The sequence below is a fragment of the Charadrius vociferus genome, unplaced genomic scaffold (genome assembly GCF_000708025.1).
Source record: "Charadrius vociferus isolate BGI_N301 unplaced genomic scaffold, ASM70802v2 scaffold161, whole genome shotgun sequence".
In the NCBI taxonomy this organism is placed as follows: Eukaryota; Metazoa; Chordata; class Aves; order Charadriiformes; family Charadriidae; genus Charadrius; species Charadrius vociferus.
Window position 1 is genome coordinate 4117667 of NW_009646928.1, and position 17212 is coordinate 4134878.

The 17212-nt window shown below is 37.9% G+C and overlaps 1 protein-coding gene across 1 annotated transcript; it reads left to right on the forward strand.

Moving 5' to 3' along the window:
- The first annotated feature begins 308 nt into the window (after nucleotides 1-308).
- On the forward strand, nucleotides 309-3632 carry SPC25 (SPC25, NDC80 kinetochore complex component). Its single transcript, XM_009894585.1, has 6 exons — nucleotides 309-568; nucleotides 657-722; nucleotides 1534-1680; nucleotides 1840-1944; nucleotides 2258-2356; nucleotides 3375-3632. Exons 1-6 carry the CDS (start codon nucleotides 415-417, stop codon nucleotides 3506-3508), a joined length of 705 nt encoding a protein of 234 aa, XP_009892887.1. The 5' UTR covers nucleotides 309-414; the 3' UTR covers nucleotides 3509-3632.
- Nucleotides 3633-17212: the final 13580 nt, after the last annotated feature.

The window sequence follows — 17212 nt, forward strand, 5'->3', positions numbered from 1 at the left end:
CCGTTAACATCTCGAGGAAGGGGGGGAGCTCCCCACCCGCCCCTCGGCCCGGGCTGCGAGCGTGGGGAGGGGGCCCCGGGTCGGTGCGAGCCCTGCGGGAGGACAGCGAAAGGGTGGGAGCGCTCCCCGCCCCCGCTCTGGGGGCTGCCGGCAGCCTAGAAAGGGCTCTCGGTACGGTGGGGGTCTTGAGCGCAGTGCAGGGCCGCCGCCTGGCGCAGGTAACCCATCGCTGGTGGAGCAGGAAAAGAAACGTAGCTCCCGCTGCTGCTACTGGTTGTAGAAACAATACAACAACAAGCCAAGGGGGTAAAAACTGCTTTGAAGGTTTATCCTGTAATTGTGGGTTGTAACTGCTGCGATTGCCTTGTGTGTCTCGACACTGTATTTATTCACTTTCATGTTTGTTGCAGCACTATGGCTAATATAAAGACAGAAGATGAAATAATCGTCTTTGAAAGGGAAATGAAAGAGTTTTGGACTAAATTAAAAAGCATTTATGGCACTGAACAGATCAATCAGACTTTAGCACTGAGAGATTCATGCAAGGAGTCCATAAAAGCACTTTCAGGTAAAAAGGCTCTTTGTTCCCATTACCTCTGCTTTTTCCAAGTTATCATCAAACTTTTTCAGATAACTGAAGTAACTTTCCATTACAGAGAAATGGTCCAAGAAGCTGAAGGAAGGGGACCTGATGATTGATAAAATTCAGGAGTATAGCAATGGTACAGTATGGTGTTTTATTTATCGTGTCTAACACTTCTAAAACTAATTTAATACAGCTGATTAATATGTTTAACTTACCATTTTAAAAGGTAAATAACAACACTAGAATGAAGATAGAATTAAAACCAAACATAGTTGGTTCATTATGGGTTGTAAATTGCAAGTCAAAAGCAATTTGTTAGAAAACTTCATTGATGATACAAAAAGATAAAGATCAGGTAAAAGTTTTCTGTATAGTGGTTTTGGTGCTTAAGTATTTAAAACAACAAAGTACCAGAACTTGCTGACTGCAATAGGAAAAGTAAATTAAATTGCTTAGTAAAGTTAATATTGTGAGGTTACTTATGACTCTTCCATATTAGTAATAGAATACGGTCAGCCTATCAGTCTAGGATTAACTTCTCTGAATTTTGTAGTTAGACTTCAGAATATCAGGTAAAAATAATTGCAATTCTACTATCAGTCAGTGTTTCCATTCCTTGCTTTCTGTCAAATTATTTGCAGCTGGACAGGATCCACCATCCTTCTGCTTTGAGGATGTATACAGTTCTGGCACCAGAAACAAATTGTATCTGATTGAAGTATCAGAGGAGCTCCCTATTTAGTAGCTTCTCTTATGAACAATTTTCACTTTAAGCTTTTATTCAATGCTCTTAGTATAGTTATGCTGACTTCTCTTTTCAGCTGAGACAGTATACATTTCGCTAGATTTTATTCAAATGAGTCATATCAAACAATATAGATAAGTACTAAATAGTGGGGACCTAACTAATCAACTGTATATGTTCACATTTGCTTGCCTTATTTCAGAGATTCTCCAGCAGAGCCAACACATATCAGAAAATCAAGAGCACTTGACAGAAATAAAAACTAACCTAAATCAAGAAGAGGAGCAAAAGAAGGACTTGACTGACAGCATCCAAGAGCTTAAAGAAGAGTTGATGAAGAAAAAGGAAAGTAAGTAAGCAAAGGATAATAAGTAGACTTTCTTAATTAGAAGGGGAATTGTTTTCAACACTTGCTCTTGATGGGCTTTTCTACTCTTCTGTTTTTTTTTTTTTAATGTGCTTGTTTTACCTTTACTTTGGTAATTTATGGTGGCTTTTAAAATTCTAGTAATATCTTCTAAAAACAAAGCCACTAAGGAGAGAGTGGAACGACTATGCAAGTCTAAAGTACTGTTTGAAGAGCGGCTTGGACTGGAGATACGCAGAATTCACAGTAAGTTTCTGTAGTTTCCATCATTTCCATGTGCAGTGCTGCAATATGGTTAATGTTGGATGACGCAGTGAAGAACGTGCTGGCTTACACCACTGAAGAATTGCCCCAGCCCAGGAATTACCATTATCTCTCCGATGGCAGAATATGGTATGTTAAAATGCATTTGTCTTTGAAAGAGACCAGGTTTGCTTGACGTGTGAGTATTCTAAGAACATGAAGTGAAACTGTAGCTTAATACTGTGATTTTTAGTCGTTGTGACTCTCCAGCAGAGGTTAATGGTGTTAATTAACTCTGTTTTTGTGTTTGCTTTAGATGAACAACTACAGTTTATATTCAGACACATTGACCACAAAGATCCTGACAAGCCATATGTGTTTACCCTTTCCATAAACGAACAGGGAGATTATGAAGGTATGTGAATTCTGAATATTTAAGCAAGAGGACAGAATCTGATGCCCCTGTTTGAAAAAAAGGGGGAGAGGAGTAAAGCACAGTTTCGTTGTAACCTTCATCTTCCAATTTCTGAATGAAAAATCTTGCAATGGTGATATATATATTTTTAATGAAGCTTCTCTTGTTAATTTATATGAAAATACAACTGCTTATCTTTGCTCCTTTCCATTTGTGGAGTTGCTGTTTACTTTGCCCTGAGTAAAGCAGGAGAGAGAAGAGATACAGGCATAGATAAATACCTCAGTTTGTAGTTTGTTGCTTCTTCCCTTTATGCTAGAGTGAGTGTTTATACTGACAGGCACATTTCAACCTGTTTGAGAAGCCTACAGGGAGAAGAAAATGAGGTTCCCCACATAGTGGGGAACCCTTACAGTTGGTGTGACATAGGAGAAAGATTAAAACTTGAAATCCAGTTTTCCTCTTCTGCAATGGTACAACCTTTCAGGTCTTAAAGCTGTTTTTGCAGTATGGATCTTCTTTCAGTTATGAAGAACAGCAGTGGTAATTTGTGTAGTATGCTGAGTAGCTTCTAGAAGTATGCTACTGTTGCTCTGCTGTGCCTCTAGGTATGGACTGAATTGATTTCTAGTTTTACTAATTCAAATCTAAACTATGTTGTAGTTAAAAGTTTATCACATGCTGGGCTACATCAGTTTTCAGTCTGCCTGCCCGCAGAACAACAAAAACGTTTAGGAATGTGTTTCAGTTCTTGGGCAGCCTATGGATTACTGGAATTGCTGTAATTACAGGAGCACAGCACTGAGTGGGAGGTCTGGAAACAAAAAAAAATAAATAAATTGCATGTTCTTTGAGGCTTTGTCTTTGCTGAAAGAAAATGATTTAATAGGTTACTCAAAAATAATACTGGATGAAGATAAAAACATACAAATACAACAAACTACATTGGTTTTCCATGCTTATGAAATACAACTAATATTGCTTTTTTTATAATAATCTAATCTTTGTGTCATTTCAGTGACTTCCTGTACTCCTCCTCTGGACTGTATAGCAGAGTTCCAGCTCAAAGTGAGAGAGACTAACAATTTTTCTGCATTTGTTGCCAACATCAGAAAAGCTTTCACTGCTTTATCTTGTAAACAGTCTGCATAAAATGAGCTTATACCTCTCTCTCTAGCTGTAGAGCACTTTTTTTTTCTTTCCTTCCTGTATTCTGAAAGTATGTATTTATTCATGTCTTATTCTAATTTCTTAATAAAGAAAAAAATAACAAAAATGGTATTTTAGTCCACGGTCATCTAGAGCCATCTTAACTGATTATAGTGTTGTTCAAAGAATCATCCATTTCCTTAATTGCATGTCTCCAGACATGAAATTTTGATCCAGTTTCAAGTAGCTTAATGATGTAGTGATCTCTATTTAGCTACCCCAAGAAGGTATTAAAATAAAGTACTTCCTGTAACTTATGTCTTTCTTCCAAAAGCATTTAAGTGTCTTTCATGTTTCTATGTGGTTGGAATAGGCCTGAAACCTGCTAAAATAATGCAATGGAGCTTTGTAATTATTTCAGTTACCTGTGTCACAGGTCACTATCCTAATTTTTACCCTGTCTTGTACTCTCCAGTGTCATCACTCATTTTCATACATGTAAATTTTTTTTTCTTTTGGTCTGTTAAACTACCTATTTTACTGCCTGTTTCAGATTCTTCTGATTAAAACTATTATTTTCCTTTCTTATTTGTGAAGTCTTTTCTTTTTCACAAAATATTTAGTTGCAATACAAAAGAAAACTCTTGATTTGATAATATAACATAGTTCAAATAAAATCTTAAGTACTTTAGTTCTGGAAATTCTAGTGGAGTAAAAGACCACTTGCATCAAAAACTAATGCTGAGTCCTCTCAAAACAGTTATCTTAAGTACACAAAAATGAAATATAGTGTAAAGAGTAAAAATATCCAACACTGTAGAAAAAGTATTTAGAACTCTAGCATTTCCTAAATAATGAAAATAACCCTTTAAACTGTCTTTGAAGATGCTCCAAATTGTTTTTCAATAAAAACAAAACTTCAGAATATCTTCTGTGAAGTGAAAATTCTTCATTTAAAATAACTCCCTGCCTCAAAGCAGCTGTAAAGAGAGGCCCCTCTTTCCTGTGAGATGCTGGTTAACTTCAAATTTATACAGCATGTATCTACATTAGCATTCATTTTTTTTATCAGGAGTGGACTTTTGCTGTGAATCTCCTGATCCTCACCACTTTGGTTCACATCTCAAATGCAAACAGCATTCCTTTTGGAAGGCAACTAAACTAGGAGATGCACACATAATGTGTTCTTGCTGTTAATGTTATGTAGTCCATAGGGCAGACCAGAGCTGGTCCAAACCAGCATTGGGTGCAGATGTTGGTCTTCCCATGTACTAACAGAACTATAGCAGCACTCACTGTTCTTGCCCCAACCTATAATCTTATGCTTGGGCAAAAACCCAAAACATCCCCACCCCCTTATTCCTATGTCTTCATCAGCTTTTTAATATGTAAACCTGGCCATTTAGGCTGGTGATGCTGACAAGATACCCTTACTACGGTTGAGAATATTGCCCAGTCTGATGCATACCATATTTTAAATCACTTGGTTTGTCTAAACAGTACAACTTGCTGGATACAGCACAAACTATGCACTCAATCTTCTATGAGATGATAGCTAAAGTGCATCTTATAAAAATCCAGAAACCCATGTTTGCACATCTTGGCTCCAAAAAAGAGATAATTGTCCATTTCTTCTTCCTGTAGGGCATAATTTGCTATTTTCTAAATAACGCATCATTTTCCTTGGTATGCCCTATTGATTTTTTTTCTTGTCAGCTATACATGAAATGAGCAGTAAGTAAAGGTGCCAACTGATTACAATTTTAGAACAGAATGGCAGCAGAGATTACTAGGCATTTCTATAATATCTCAAATGAAATACATCCTCCTCTGCCCTGTCCATAAACCCCATGTGCTCTCTGAGAATTCTGCAACCAACAACGGGACAAACAGGGGCATAGGCTGGGAGACTGCCTTCAAGCGCTAGGTCTAGTTCATTAGCAGATTTTGCCTCCTTTTCAACCATGCTAACAGGAATATTTAAATAGCAGGTGTTTCTTTCAATTAATTGCTTCTACCACCAAAAGAATGCTGTAGGCACATTTATGTAGGTCAATAGACTAGCCAGTAGTTAAAAATGCATTCAGCTATCTCTGCACTTCCCGCTTCTATATTCTTTCCCAGGAGCTACGACTGCTGTCTTACCCCACTTTGTTGGCATCTTTTCCTCTCTTCCTTGTACAGAAGCCCTCACCTTCCGTGTCAGAAAGCCTCTCCCTTCTGCTTCTCTAAAACGGCATCACCCCTGTATCCAGAATGACAGTATTCATTTTGAAGCATACTCCTTCCTGCCCTTCTCCACCTGTCTGTGCCAAGCAATTCTTAGTTGCTCTGGAAAGTAAGAACTTCAGGATGCTCAACCAAATATTTTACAGCTGTTGTATGGAAGCAAAAAGACGGGCAGTGCGCAGCCACTGGATTTCCATGTTTTCACATGGAGGTGTTTATTCATTAAGGGTGTACATATTGCTCAGATGTGCTCTGTAGCGTATCTGATTTGATCCTGATCTTCACAGGAGAAAAAAATTGAAACACGCCCTGAGTAACAAAGACAAATGCTCAGTCTTACTGCCGTTTTCTTTTCATGTTCATCCCAGGCATAAGTGGTTGGTTTATTGCTTCTAACAAAATTACTTTGCTAAGATAGCTATGCACAGAACATAAAATATATGACAACCACTGCACTGGAATTTACATTCCTAGGAATTATTTGCTAGAAAAGATGATGTGCTTGGTTGTAAATGTTCTGTGCATACGCCTAAAGCAAGAAGTAAAGTTTGAAATGTTTATTGTGTATAATTTAAACCCTTACAGCTCTTTTTGGAGTTTGAATAATGAACCTGCTTATATTTGCCAAGGCAAATCAGATGCAGATATTACTTCCTTTAAAACAGAGCCAGGCATTCCAAAACCAGGTAAAAGCTAGGAAAGTGTACACAATAGATTTGTTTCTTTGCTTATTATAAAATATTAAGTAAAATTGGCTTGTGACATACCTCAAACAGCCTTTATGCTAGCTGAAGATCCATCTTAAAATCTTAATACCTTTGTGCCTTTACCAAATGCACTTAGTGCTTACAGAATTTCACACAACTGGATCTGTGGAAATTTGGAACTTTGTTATGAAGCTGCACAATGCAGCAATATCCAATAATGGTAAGGACAACTAGGATAATACTATATACTGATCCAACAAATAGAATTATTGGGACCCCAGTGTAGTGGACAGCATACAAATACAGACGGAAATGCCCCAAAGAGCATCTGGGAAAGCTCAAGCTCAAAAGCAATACGCAGCTTAGGGACTATGACACACAATCAACCAGCCCCCTCCAGTTGGTGCTAGTGCTCCATCTATTAGCAGGATCAGGTTTTTCTTAAGGTGGACAGAGATCTTAGTGAAGGTCAATAAAGACTTTTCTTTTTTCACAAATCAGTTTGCCCAACCCTGAAGGTTACCTTCCCTTTCAAACTGCTGCCCTGTACTTAGCTACCAAGGCTCAACCCTGAAATGTGTGGGCCATCAACTAACACTGACGATACAGAAAATTGCTGAAAAATTACTCACAAAATTGCTCAGCACTCATCAAGTTTATCTCATGAACATCTGGAAAAAAGGTGTTGAATGTATTAGATATTGGAAATACACTGTCCATTTAAGGACTGTTGGGAAGACAAAATAATATTAAATATTAATAGCATATGTAATAACTGCATTTAATCACAATTGTTTGGATGCTACCTGGAAGTCAGATTTGAAAAGAAATCAAGTAACTGTAAGAGTCCTTCTGGCTAACAGAACAGTTTTATTACACACCTACTCAACCAAGAGTGAAGGTGGTTAAGCTGAGTTTGTTGACATTTTTCATAAAACCTCTTGGAGTTACTAGACGTATTTTAAAAAGCAAACAAACAAGTAATGGCTACATTTGTGAAAATTAAGACAGACATGGAAGCTACGCTGGGCTTCTGTCATATGCCAATTGTGTTATATTACTTACTGTCTTCTCTAATGTCTCAATCAACTTTTTGAATTTATTCAGTACCTTGATACTGTCTAAATTACTCCTGTCATTATAACACTCTAAAATCACTGTGAACTCATTTGTGAGTGATTTATAACTTTTTAAAGTGCTGCCAAACCCGATGTAACAAACATATGCACACATAAATCACTTAGTTCCACAGGCAGATTACAGTACCTTTTTTAACTGTATGAATAAACCATACTAAATAATTGTGGTAATGCTCTTACCTTTTTGAAAGCAATAGTTACAATCCAATTACATCAGGCTTTACTGCTGACTAGGATTGTATGCCTGAAAGGTTGGGGGGAATGGCTCTGATTGCCAGACAGTGAGACTCTATTCTTTTTGTCTTTCTTATTATCTCCACTCTAACAATTATACAGAAAACTCTTCATAATCACAAGCTTATAAACTAGTTGTTCCAGCAGAAGCAGAGGTAATGAAGCCTGATTTCCTACACATCTGTGGTTTTGTCCTTAAACGGTGCCATTCTCTTCACTGCAATATCGCAGCTCTTCTTTAGTCTCCCTCGTGGATGAGAGCTCCTGAGTTACACTACTTCAGCCTCTGCTTGGCTACTGCTACAGCTGCAGGACAGCGGTTGCACTCTGCCTACCCCTCCTCCAGTGTGGAGCATGGATTTGTGGTGCTCTCCTTTACCTGGTTGCTTATTTTTAGTACACTGTAAGAACAGTGAGAGCAACACAATCTCCTTTTCAAATTTGGACTAGTTGAGCAGTGAGTTCAAAAGTTGTTAGGGAGACTGACAGACTGCTAAAAATAGTGCTTAATCATGCAAGTGTATAATGGGTTTTTATCTGACCTTATATATATTTTAAAGTGGCTATGCACTGAAATGATGAATTGAAAAAAGGTACAATTAGTGTTAATTTGATTTCCTTCCTCTTCAGTCACAGCATGTTGAACATTACTAATTGCTATTGACTCACCTGTTTTGTGACTATTTGATGGACAACTCTCTATGTGGAAACATGCTCTTTGACTGACTTGCCTCAACGAATTCTTTTCCACTGGCTACTGGATCATGGGTTCAGTTCTTTACTATCCAGTATCTTCTGCACCAGAGCTTCAGCTGGAATAACTGGCTTGGCAGAGAAACAGGTCTGTTGAACGAACACCAACTATACATCATTATTGTTTTGATTTAGAAGCATGCTACGCTTGCTTTACACTGATGGCAATTATCATTAAGGATTCCAGGTATTTAAGAGCAGACTGCATACATTAACTTTTTGGCTAAGTGAGGAGTAGGTAGAAGTGATAGAAGGGTGGCCCCGTGGGTGGTGTACTAGCTGTCTAAGTTAAAGCACAATACATTCAAGTAAATGCTTACCTCATAGGTTAGAAATAAAAACAAGCAAATAACTAATACTTAACTTTCCAAATGAAGATGATGAGATAAAATTGCTTGTTTAACTCCATGTCTGACACAGCTCCATTAACGGAACAACAATGCAGCAAATTGGTAATTGTATTCTTTTAACACTGATTGCCAGTATCAGCATGACTTACCGGTCTGTATTTTCCTACACTTAAGGCAAAGGCAGAAGAGCCATCTGATAAAATTGTGTTTCTAAGGAGAGGTAAAACCTCTTCTGACATGCAATCCTCAACACTGTCATCTGCAACTCTGCAGCAATTAGCTATCATTTTAGGCTCCAGCCTTCTCTAAGGTTAGTCCATAATTTCGACAGTCTGCTTGGGACTCTATTACAGTAGGGACCACCTTTATCAAGTGCTCTGCTAATGGCATCGCAATGAATCAAATTAGCAAATTACAGTCAATGTTCATGCAATTTACATAAGAAAGAAGGGTTTACTTTCCCCAGCTGCTCCTCCTGAAGTTTCCCTCAACTATCATTTCTTGACTACATTGTTTGGTGCAGAACAAGCATGAAAAATTTGCACCCAATCTTGCTTTTGATTGTGCATTAATCCTATCCAGATGGCAGCTGATGTCACTGTTAGCAATCCATTTTTCCTCTTCCAAATAATATACTTAGAATTTTATAGTAGATACCTGTCAAATCTTACATGAGTTCTTATATAAGAATTTTCCCATGCCAAACAGCTCATTTTGTGCTGGGTGCTTGGACTAGTTGCAAGAGTAGCACAAAACATCACATCTTAAAACTGAGCAATACTCTTGTATTTGCATACTCTTTATTTGACAATATTAATTTATTTGAAAAAATGGATTCAATTAGCAGAAAATTGCTATGAAAGGGGAGCAGCTCTTTAAAGAACTTCACATGAAGTTCACAGCAGTCCCAACTGCTTTTTACATCCACCCGGTCCAGAGGGGTACCACAACTCAGGTCATCACTTCCTCAACCTTACTGAAGCACTACATGTCGGATCTACATTTTAAGTAATCTAGATTACTAATGTGGAAATCTTTTTCTGAAGCTGGCATATGGATTGTGTTGTCCCACATAATAAGAGCTATGGGCACTGATCTCAATTGGAGATTGTTCAGTGAGAAACCACATATAAAAATGAGATACAATAACAACTAAATGCTTTGACTGAATCAAGTTTAAATTAAAATTAGATGAGGGACTGTGGAAATAAAACTGTAAAACAGCAAGCCTTTCTGGTAGGAGGCAGCTCTTTTGAAGATAACTTAGGAGAGTAACAGTAATTAAAATTACAATTACTGGGAGTTAAAAGGGGAGGTTATCTTTAAAACAAGCCCAGAAACAGAACAGAAAATTGCTAGTAAGGTTGATACAGGAGGGAGCTGATGCAGTTTTGATTAAGGAAGGATCACATCCCACCTCTGAATTACAGGAATCTTTTTTCATGTGAAAAGATTGCAAAAAATTGCCTAAATATGGCAAGAAATGCTACTGCTATGCAGTTGTACAGGGGCAGCCTTAGTCAGTCCTGTTTTGGAATAAATAAAAATAAGCTGCACAGTATTTTCTAGGGAGAGGACCTTGCACTTGGAAGTGTTTAAAAAATACCAGAGCTACAATGGTGTTTTTCAGATGTTTGGGAGAGGGTACTAACTTGGGAATGTAAATATATGCTGCTACCAAGTAGCTTTAGAAAGTACCTTATCTTTTAATCTAATTAGTGAACTATAGCACTAACATTACAAGTTGGTCATACTGCTCTTACAGATAAAAACTACAATACTGAACTATCTTGCAATAATTGATGTTATATTGGCACTTTCCAGTCACTAAAAGCTAACTGTTCTGTGTCACATCTAAACAATTACATTTGAAAGTCAGAACCTTAGAAACACCTCAGTGTTGCACACAAGTCTGTGTTTAAGCAATCCCTCTACAAGTCATCAACGGCTTGGCAGACTCAGGGCTGAAGAAGATAGGTATAAAACACTTTCCTCAAGCATGTTTATTCCTATAGTGATAAAGCCGCCTTCTAAGGTGCAAGATGGACGGTGTGTGAGCCTCACCCTTGCTCCCTGCTCCACCGCACAGTGGAGAGGCCTCCAGTGGGCACTGTTGTCATCTACTGGCAGAGCTCCCCACAGTTAGGCCTGGCACGGCACGTGCCTTATACACCATTATTCTGCCTATTTAACATATAGTTATTGTTTTATTCATTTGCTTTGCACAAATAGGTTTTGAATTACTGAAATTAACTTCTCACAGAGCTGCGATCTCTGGATTTTAGAGTCCAGGAGGGACGGAAGCCACTGGTGAGAAATCTCCATATGCAAGTTTGCCCAGCATGCATTCGAGCTTCCTACCTATTACACATACCAATGTTCATTCGGTATCTCATACTTTTTAATATAGAGTGTGTTCACATTTTAAAATTCCCCAGCATGGGAACTCTATGACAGCCATCCTTGACTCCTCTATACCTGAGCACAAATTGGCATCCTGCTCTGTAAAATCCACTTCAGAAGCTAACCCACTGACAAGTATAGACAGTGTAAAATCTGTCAAGGGGCAGGGACTAGCGTCTTGCAGAACAGGGCACAAAGAGGACCAAAACCCAGCATAAATTAGGAAAACAGCAACCCTCTGCACACACTAGCAGAGCTGGGACTAACAGTGTGCAGCAGGAGTCACTCCACACAAGCTCCCAGCCTCTGCCCATCACAGCATGATGAGCTACCAAGTCGTGCGGCAATTTGCCCATCCGGCACAGTCACACATTTGGATTCCTTCCACTCACCTTCTGTACCACAGGAGACTGTCACCAGTTCTTAGCTCTTCTAAAGCAGCACAGACCTCCCGTTTTCTTCTGAGAACCACTGTATTTCTTGTACAGAGGGACCTTTAGAGACTTGAAGGCAGTGCATCAAAAAATTCTTCCTCTTTTTCACATTATCCTGAGCTATTTTCTGTACAAAGTGGCTCTTCCTCATGCAATGTAAGTTGAGGGGTATACACAGAATAGGAAGCAAAAGACATTAGACATGCAACTAGACAAATTCCCCCATAATTAAATCTCTTTATAAATCTCTTCAATAAACAAGAATTTAAATGCCATAATAAATGCACTATAAGATTCTCTCTATATATTATCATGGGCACATATTAACAACTACAGTAATTAGTTCTTTAAACACAATGGAAATCCCCAGGTTTACTTCTCTTCCAGAGGCAGAACTTCAACTGATGTGTGGTGATTCCTATATAACCAGTATTTGTGTTCAAGAACTGTTGCCTCAATTTTCTGCTGAAGTTGTGAGAATGTTTTTATGCATCCCATTTATAAGAACTTCCTCATAATCTTTTAATGCTGCACCAGAGCCTGCCTGATGATGTGATTTTGCAGGCTTTACTTTGGTGAGTGTGTGAAAACAATTCCAGCTCAGTCCATTGCTACACACACCTTGTTTTTAAAAAAAAAAAAAAAAAAAGCAAACCCCTTTACTTCTCTTCATTTTAACAGTAGTGAAGAAACATAGAATCCTATAACAAATAAGCAAGCATATTTGGTCTACTCTAATGGTAGAGGTCTGAAAGTTGCAACTTCATTGGCAAAATCAAGAGCTGCAGCTTGTCCTCCAGAGAACCACTGTCCAAGTGACCCTCTTCCCTCACTTCCAGAAGTGGTTAGTAGGTAGTGCTTTGCTGACTGACAGTTTAGCCTGAAACATCTGAATGAACATCTACTTTTAAGAAATTCTGACCACATAGACTGAAAAAAGACAGCTTTTCCAAAGTCGGTCCAGCTGCACATTCAGAACTGATTAACATGCAAAATTTTACTTTTGAAATCCTAGGAAAGTGTCTTATAAAAATGAACATATTTTAATTTGTATAGAGAGAACTTGTCCTTCTAACACTTACTGTTACAAACAGTTTCGTACAGGAAATAACATAAAATACTGCAGTGATGAACTCAGCAAAGACATACTTGGATCTGCTTTAAAAATGCTGGAGTCTGCAGTGTGGATAACAATCTTTGAGCTAAACAAAAGGAAAACATTGCTTGCATTTCATAGAAAAGAGAAGAAAACGACACTACATTCCTAATACTTATGTTTATTATGAAAGTGTCTCCAAATTAAAATAGCCCACAATACTGATTGGTTCCAGAGATTTCATGAGGAATAATTATTTTCCATATTGAAAAAACCCCAAACCAACCGAGTTAAACACAAAATAAGTCTCAAAGTTCTACGCAACAGCTGTATAGGAAAGGACTTCTAGCTAGCACATCACTGTGTCTGGGACAGTGGAATTCCTACACATCACTGCATTTCTGAAAGAGTTGCTCAAGCACAGGATTGTCATGAAAACACAGGTGAAATAGTGTCATCCGCCTCACCCTGACTTGCAACAGGTAGTCAACATGCACAGTGCAGTATGAGAGCTCGTGTACAAAAGTTAAACCCTGGGACTGCAAGAAGCTGAAGCTCAACAGAAGCCAGAAAATGTGTTTTGTTGCACAGATCATTTTAGGTCATGTAAGACAATCATTTTGCTCTTTTGTCTGACATGTGTGATCATTGATATGGCTCCAAAACATCATTTCATAGTGTTTCCTCCATTTTTTAAATTGAAAGCGATTTCAAAGACTGAGAATTCTGTACAGACACACTCAAACACTGTGTTTTCATTACAACTACAATCAGAAAGCTTTACAATTTAAAGGCTACACATGTACGCCACTTTTCCAAACTTCCTCTAGTGCTTTTCAAAAAGGAAAGAATAAAAGAATACGGTTGTCTTACTGAAGTTCCCATTAGGTCCCTGTTCCAAATCAAAACCAGTCAAAACAAGAAATACAAACTGGTTTTGCTTTATGGTTTAAAGGCAACTGTAGTTTGCAGAATACTGAAGTTAGGCCTAATAGGGTTGACATTACAGGAAGGGTAAAAAGTATTCAATAGCTTCTCTCGCACAAACGTCACAAGAAGTAGACAATAGGAGACATACAAAAATGAGTTGTAGCAAAGAGATTAAAAAAATACCAAAGCATCAACCGTAGAAAACCAATGGTAGCCCATATTTCTCTGAGAATACGGAAGGCTGCAGTAATGAGAAGATGAATGAAACAGGCATCAGGCCTCCTACTAGAATACTCTGTGTAGAACACACACGGTGTCTAAATCAACCCGTGTTGATCATCATTGACATTTGCTGCAGGGTAACAGCTTTTTCCGTCACATCCCATTCAGAACCAGAAAGTGATTTTCACTCGAAACAGATACAGATTTAAGACAAAATTCACTTCACTGTAAGCAAAGCTTTAGTGCATGTACTTGGGTCTCAGAAAAAAGATTTGTCATTGGCAATCACACCGAATGGTCACAGGCTGAAACAGGAGCATCTGAAGCTGTGACACCTGTTCCAATGTGCTGGAATCATTAAATAAATAACAGATAGAAAAAACTACAAAATGGCAACAGCATGGACACTTTGGTATTCTAGAACTAGCACTATTTAACATCGATCAAGATCCAAAAGATTCCAATGTCCACCCTTGTTTGATCAGATATTTCTACAATTTTCTGCAATGTTTGTTTTTAGGCTTTTATGAAAAAAACCCCACCGTATATTTTTCTTTTGGTACAAAATATGCTAATATGGAAAACAGTAAACAAAAGGAGACCTGAATCTTATTTTACTATATTCTGGGCTGGCTAGGGAGAGAAGACAAATCCTTACTATTTACTAATAAACTCTACATATCATTTCCTCATTTTTCTACTTCAACATCTCAACCACTGTGTTGTGTACTGTACTATAAAAAGGGAGCATAGAAGTTGAAGACAAATAGGTTACAGAGTACAAACCCTCATTTCTAAAATGACTAAAATGACAATTCTACAAAAGGTACGAATATACAGAACCTTTAAAGATCTCGCATTTACCATGCGAATCATTTCAATCCATTTTCTGGAATATGTGTGATTATCCTCTAAATATTTGATGGCCTCCAAAAGCACCTTGCAAAGCTCTTCAGCAGAGAAGCAAACAAATTCAAATGAAAAAGGAAATAGCTGCATGACATTATCTCTGCAGAGTGGAAGATGAAGCCAGAGTTTTGACATCCATCGGTTAAAGCAATGAATCAAAAGACACTGCCAAGTATAATCACTAAAACACTTGGTCCTTCCCACTAGAGACAGAAAAAAATTTGTGAATTTTTAATTTCCACTAAAAAATTGCAGCTTGAAAGTTTAGTGATTGTTCAGCAAAGTTTTGTGAATTTCTCAATGCTTCCTTAGTCTTATCCCATTTCCACAAATGTGTCATTTTAATCTCTCATCTTACCTGTTTTCCAGACATGTCTGTATTAAGTTTATTCTAGGCTGCTAAGAACGGACTCCAAAAAGCCAGATTTATATGAGATAAGTAAGTCACCGGCCATCAGCTGAACCATGGTAACTGTGTACATGCTTTAGCGCACCATAGATGCAACTGAATTTAAGCCTCAAAGGAAGAGTTTAAATCCACGTTGCATTATGTAACAGTGGGGGTACACTAAGAGCATACATAGCCAGCAATGGTGAATCATCTCAAGGGTTGTAGCCTTGACTGTACATCTGAATCAACACCATACAGCACAGCAGGGGAGGGCCAATAGGGACGAAAGGTCTCCTGCATCTTGCACAGGGATTGTTTTTGGGAACTGCTCTCTGTCCTGATATCAACAACATTACAGTACTACTGTATGTTCTGTATGTTGTGTATGCTGACAGTTCAGAGCAACATTCCGTCCCCATGTAAGAGAAAATATTTTGCCAGAATGCCATTTTCGTAACCATCTTTGCAGAAGGGAAATGGTCCAGTGGAGGTAGCAATCAACACCATGAAAGAGGTGTGTTTAAACTGTTATTCTCAATGACCATCTTAGCAGGTCAGATTTCAGAAATTATAATGTTCATTCAATATATCCCAGGACAGTTTTATTTTAAAATCTTGGTATCATCTTGACAGTAATTACTAAACAACTGCTACTTCAAATACCGTGGATGGTACTCTTTCTATTGCAATCAGTGTATTTTCACATGTATAACCTGCCCTGCAGATAACTATGAAATCAGAGGCACAGGAGACAAATGAGAAAAATTAAGAGACAGAGAAGCTTTTGGGGGAGAAAGCAATTTAAGTAAGATTCCCGTGCTCCCTCAGATATATTCATGGACATATAAGCTAGGCAGCTGCTGAATGACAAGGTTACCTGGCTTTTTTAAAACATGCTCTGTGGGTAGTAAAACTGACAGCTCTTCTACAATTTACAATTTTTCATTCGTCTCTCCTTTATGGTCAACTGAGTCGAGCTACTATTTTCATTCATGCTATTCTGCCCTTACCTTTAGCACATTTTTTGGCAACACCCAAGGGTACCTATGGATAATAAAGGTTTCAGAAGTTTTCAAGACTCACCAGTAGAATAGGACAAATCTCAGATTTTCAAAAGAAAGAAGTGGCAACACACCTTTCTTCAATGAAGTCTGTATAAAATAGAGCATTTGAACATGTTTTATGGCATCAGAAACCATCTATATTTTGCTATTTGCATAGGTGGAAGGAATCAGAAGTATTTCCTGGCTTAGAGTTCCAGCTGAACATCGCACTCCAATCCTTTTGTATATAGAAGACACACATTTTTTTCCTGGTTTGTTCCTTCCTTTTTTTTTTTTTCCCCCCTCTTTTTTTTTTTTTTTTTTAATATATATAAGTCTTTGGTCTATCAGCACATTGGTTCTGTGTGCACATACACAATACTGTTGAACAGTAGGTTGCATAGAGTCTGTTACCCAAGAACCTTGCCTACTTTTGGCACTGCTGTCACATATCACAGAAAAGTGTCCTTCAAGAGTTGTATGATCCTTAGTGTCCTACATCAAACTTTGAACTAGAGACTGGAAGAAGTGTGTATATAATGTTAAAAAAGATGTTTATTTTGGGTGTTACTTTGTCTTCTTTGGGACACAGTTTATAAATCTTGGATGAAAAAGGAGAGCAAAATTATCTTAAAAACACCCTTAATTTTATTTCTAGAGGTGAAGAAATACTGCTGAGCATTCAAAGTTTACTGTGAATTATGTTATGTGAATTTTGCTCAAGTTTTCATGCATTTAAAATAAACTACTTCTAGTAATGTATGACATTCTGCCCTCTCTTCATTCTTCTCTCTCTTTTCAGCCTGCTAATAAAGTTGCAATAATTTTAAGAACAATACCTAGACTGAACTGTGTCTGAGGAAGCAA